A 5105-nucleotide genomic window follows, 5' to 3' on the forward strand; every position below is an offset into this window, starting at 1 on the left:
ACAATCTATATACATATATGTATATATATATATACTTATGAGCAGATTCCAACCTGTAGCCATAGAGTGATGCATTTTGAGCACTGGAACCACAGTGAGAAGGTAAGGACATGGACAAAACTGTGCTCAACCAAGAACCCATGATGTGACCCCCTCTGCATTTGGAATTACGAGGAGACAATGGACACTCTTCCATGAACAATGAACTAAGCCAATATTGATCAAAAAGAAGGGCCATGCCCAACCCAACCGGATAACCGAGCATCAAATCTGAACCAGTATTATGAGTAGGCTCCCGCATAGGCTGGTGCCTCTCCTATTGACATCTGGGAAAAAACATCCATGGACCTGGGTAGGAGGGCCCTCTTCTTCAAGAGTAGAGGAATTGCCTCTAACATTCTGGAGGAAAAGCCTCTGTCCACCACCACAGTGAATAGAAACTGGGTGTGGTAAGGACTCCCTAGCTTTACTAGTAGAATCTAGGGGGGGGGGGGTAATGCGTGTTGGGGAGACCTGAGAAACAGTGCAATAGGTGAATCAAGTTCCCTAAATTTTTAAAAGCAAACCAATCCTGATTTATTCAATCTAATGATTGAGATGAATGGGCAGGATCATCTTTACCTTTACTCATGATAGTCCAGCATAGTACAGTAATACCACACGGTCAGCCTCTAGGTGGTCTTATGGAACACCTCATTTCTACAAAGCCTATTGCAACCTGTATAAAGTATTCTGAATTAGTGTTTTATAGTGCAGAATTGGTTTGAAAAAAAAAGCACACTTGCCTGGGCAACACTTACCACACAGTGGGATCCTATGAAAAAGAGGTAAAGGACCCTGAAAGGTAGCAAAGAAAATATTCACCCCTCTGTATGATCTAGCTCAAGTGGTTAAGATAGCTAAAGGGGTTAGGTAAAAAGATCATGCAAATAATATGAAATAAAAGTACTGGGGGAGGTTCACATACCAGTCCACACAATGTCCTCCAGTGGACAATTCAACTGGGCCGCTAAGGACAAAGAAATGTGACACATCTGATTAGATGTGACTTGCAGAAGATTCCTCACCTTCAAATAGAGCACAGAATAAAAAGTCATTATCTAGCATCTCTAAAGGCATTAGCATGGGCAACAAAACCTTTAAGACCCTCACTGAACATGACAACAGTCAAAATCTGATCAGACATAAAAGTGAGAAATAGTGATCAGATGAATCACTGAAAAGGATTTATTCTCTTCCCTGCCTAACAAAGTGTTGGATAAGAAGAACCAGTCTGAGAACATAGATAGAATGATAAAACAGTCTATGGACAAACAACGCAAACCACTCCAACCGGCAATGTCTGTAGGTCAGTAGTAATGAAAAACAAACCTTCAGGTAATGGTGATACATGGCATATGATAGTCATGTCACAAACATGTGTTGAAAAAGGGCATGTAATGTAACCTTAATATACCAGTTAAGTAACTGGAATGATCATTTGGGACCAAGGACCCAAAGCAACTTGAGGAGTCTGGAAAGTACTGGGGGCTCAAAGAATATTTTGTCACGAGTATTGAACAGTAGTCAATAAGGCTGCCTTATACAGGGTGATTGTGGAAAATTAAAAAACCCTTGCCAAAGAGCCAGGTCAAAAAGAGTTATGGTTGGCACTTCTGATTGAAGTTGGTTCAATCTCCTTTCAATACGCCATTGTTGATATCTGTGTCATTTCTGGTGATAAATGTTCATCGAGGGACTAAGTAAAGACTGAGACAGATACATGGCAACTGTAGAAATTAAACCCCTGATGCCATGCGAAAGACTGCATAACCTCTATATCTGAAGCTTCAGCTTCTGGATAGCTGGGTGTACCATGTCAGATCATGGCTGCCCCCACAGAGATGGCCTAAAAAGAAGTGGAAAAGGTAGACACTGCGGAAGTTACCACAAAAGTAGAGAGTAGCTGCCAATCTGGTGCTATCAACAGGACCCAACAATGGGTTGGAACGAATCATATTTAGTGCCCTGGGTAAAATATGAATTAGAGAAAAAGCCTAGAGTTGTAATCCCATCCTATCCTGATGGAATGCATCCTTTGCCAAAGCCCAAAGGTGAGATACTGGAGACCAAATTACTAATAGTTGGTTGTTCCAATGAGAGGCCAACCCGCCAATCAGAGTTGCAAAATGATAACCAATCCAACAGAACCTTACAATGCAGCACCAATTCTGTTGGGAAAATTTGTGTGGGTTGAGAAAATTGATTTGCTACCACAGGCATCACCTGTGGAACATGGCAAGCTAATAGGGTGATATGATAGGAGTGGTCCAGAGAAAGAAGGTCCAAGATTTGAAAACAAAGAGCCCTGGACCAAGTGACTCTTGTATGAGAAACACAAGCCACTACCACGGAATTGTAGAGTGAAGTCTGACAATGTTTCACTTAATAAGCTCAGACCATGAGGCATTGCCTTCTGAAGAGCAAGAAAGACTAAAACATTGTGTAGGGAAGCCACATCATTCGTGTGTAGACCCTCAAAATCCTGACTGTTGGTATATGCTTCCATCCCTGAAGCAAGGCATTCATGTAGAGATGGAACTCTGAATGAGGTGGGGGTAGAGGAACCCATATCTTAGTAGTGTCATGACTTAACAATCTCTTGAGACTGAAGAATGATCCTGACTAAGGAAACTGGGGAATTCAGTGAATAGATGTTTATGATCCCTTGGGCACATAAATATCATTAAAATTATCTCTTGTGCTCTCTCGTCCCACAGGCATGAGGGATTCGAGTGATGCCCACATACTCAGAAGAAAAAGAACCATCCATTCAGTGAGAGAAGGAAATGTGAGTAACAGTCAGGCTTCCTATTTCATAGCATGGAGCTTGATGGGAGTCAGCTGAGACCTACTGAGAAACAAGATAAAAATAAAAATACCCAAACTGATGACATATTGAATTGGAAAAAGAAATAGATGTCTCAGCCCTGAGAATAAAGCCTGTCTTGGTTGTTTCTGAAAGTAGAATCAGGATGTGATGTTCTGACAATTAACAAGATGGTGCCAGCAGTAACCAATCGTCTATGGAATAGTGTGTGCACAGTGTTATGGAATTGAAGTGATGAGAAAAACACTCATATGAATGGCAGAACCCATGTGATGCCGATGCAAGTTTGAAGGTGAAAACACGGAACTACAGTACCTAACCCATGTGTACAAAAATACCAACAGTAGTGGGAGGCCACCACTGTGGCAATGTGCAGATAGGAGCCAACTACAACAAACTTGTACATCCACAATCCCAGTAAAAAATATCAACTTAGATTGAGGAATGAGTAACTCATGAACCTTGGAGAATCTAGGCATTGATACAGACGAGAAAGATCGATAACTGAACACCAATTTCCTGTCTTCTTAGGCCCTACAACTGATGGGAATAAAACCTCAAAGAACTAGCATGACTCTCACTATCCCTAGAACAACCAAACTCTGATAGCCCTAGAACTAAGTTCCAAATCCCGAGGATCTGCGGGAGACAGAAACTCTACAGTTTGGTTGGATAATAGTAGTGAAGATGTGAACTGAATGACTAATCCTGACTCAAGGACCTATAGCGCTCCTGGATCCATGGTTAAGGTTACCACACATCCAGAAACTTTCATAGCTGAGCCCCTACATACCCTGAAGGCATACAATAATCACTGATGCCAATGGCAGCCTCAGAGCCTCCCAGAGGAACACCACAGAACCAAATATATATGTCTCCATCTCAAAACGAATAAGATCACTGAAAGTCTCAACCAACTAGGTGACACAAAGAACATTCAAAGCATCTCCAAATGATCATAGTACTAGAAAACCTATTAGTGATGCTCTGTCAAGAAAAAGTGATACATTATCTGAATGAGGTGCTTATATACAGTACCAGAATAGAGGGTGCATTGACCTAGGTGGAGAGTGTCACAAGACAAATGCTCCCCAGTGGTACAGCGGTATGTCTGCGGACTTACAACGCTAGAATCCGGGTTTCGATACCCGTGGTGGGCAGAGCACAGATAGCCCTTGTGTAGCTTTGTGCATAATTAAAAACAAATAAACAAACACAAGACAAATATTGCCAAGGACAATTAAGTGGGGTATAAAAGACTGGAGCAAGCCAAAAAAAATCAGATCAATGCTTAGATGGGCAAAAGAAGAAACCCTGGCAGTTGAGTAATAGCTGTAAGTGTGAGAGGAGGTAAGTAGGTTTTGCAATTCAAAATTTTCTGCTTAACTATGAAAAATTATAATACAAGTGATAAAATAAACTTAACTAGTCCAGGTTAGTGTTTCTGTACTTTGTGCTTAACATGAGACATCAGAAATGTGTAAGCTTTATGAACAATTCTAAATGCTGATAGTATCAATGAGTCGTACATGTAAAATGTACTTTTATAATATATTTTAAAACTTGAGTATTTAAATACTCTCTGACTTCATCATATGTAAAAATTTGTAGCACTATTTTAAGAAACCTTATAAAATATTCTTTCAAAGGTTTAATAATCTGAAAAATAATTTATTATGACATCTAAGCCCTAAAAGAAATCAAACTTTATTTCCCAAGTTTTAATTTGCTAACCTACCATTAGCTGGGTCTGTGGATCTTGTTCTTCTCCAGGTTTGTTTCTCGTCATCTGTTTTCAAGTAAAAAGTGAAGACCTAGAATTCACTACATGAATATTCATGTTATCTGTAATACTATAAAGTATCATTGAAACACTTCAATGTTTAATCTGTAATAAAAAACAAATTATTTCATTGTCGTAAACAATTCTCAGAAATTCAACGTTATTATTATTTTGACTTGCAGATAGTTTGCTTAAGAATTTCTTAGAATTAAAAAATTCTCATGTTGATGATTTGACTGAGGTAGGAAGTTTTCAAAATACTTAACTGGAGTATTATATGTTTTGGTCACTTGTAACTTCTAGATAAGTATATAAAACTCAAATTTCAAACATTATAATACTGTCAATAAAACAGATTTTTCTGGCATGCAGGTTTAAGTATAGACGTAACTGTTTATAATATTTTATGATGCCTGCCTATATATGTGTATTTATATATATATATATATATAT

At 39.1% G+C, this 5105-nt stretch overlaps 1 protein-coding gene across 1 annotated transcript in view; it reads right to left on the bottom strand.

Annotated features, from left to right (window-relative positions):
* Window positions 1-4568: 4568 nt before the first annotated feature.
* The window catches only part of LOC106472834 (N-alpha-acetyltransferase 35, NatC auxiliary subunit-like), a 20733-nt gene continuing 20196 nt past the window's right edge, over window positions 4569-5105 (bottom strand). Inside the window, exon 8 of the mRNA XM_013933502.2 lies at window positions 4569-4658. Within this exon, the coding sequence (XP_013788956.2) occupies window positions 4599-4658 (60 nt within the window). The 3' untranslated portion in view covers window positions 4569-4598. The remainder of the gene's footprint in view (window positions 4659-5105) is intronic.

The sequence above is a fragment of the Limulus polyphemus genome, unplaced genomic scaffold, assembly GCF_000517525.1.
Source record: "Limulus polyphemus unplaced genomic scaffold, Limulus_polyphemus-2.1.2 Scaffold5648, whole genome shotgun sequence".
Lineage (NCBI taxonomy): Eukaryota > Metazoa > Arthropoda > Merostomata > Xiphosura > Limulidae > Limulus > Limulus polyphemus.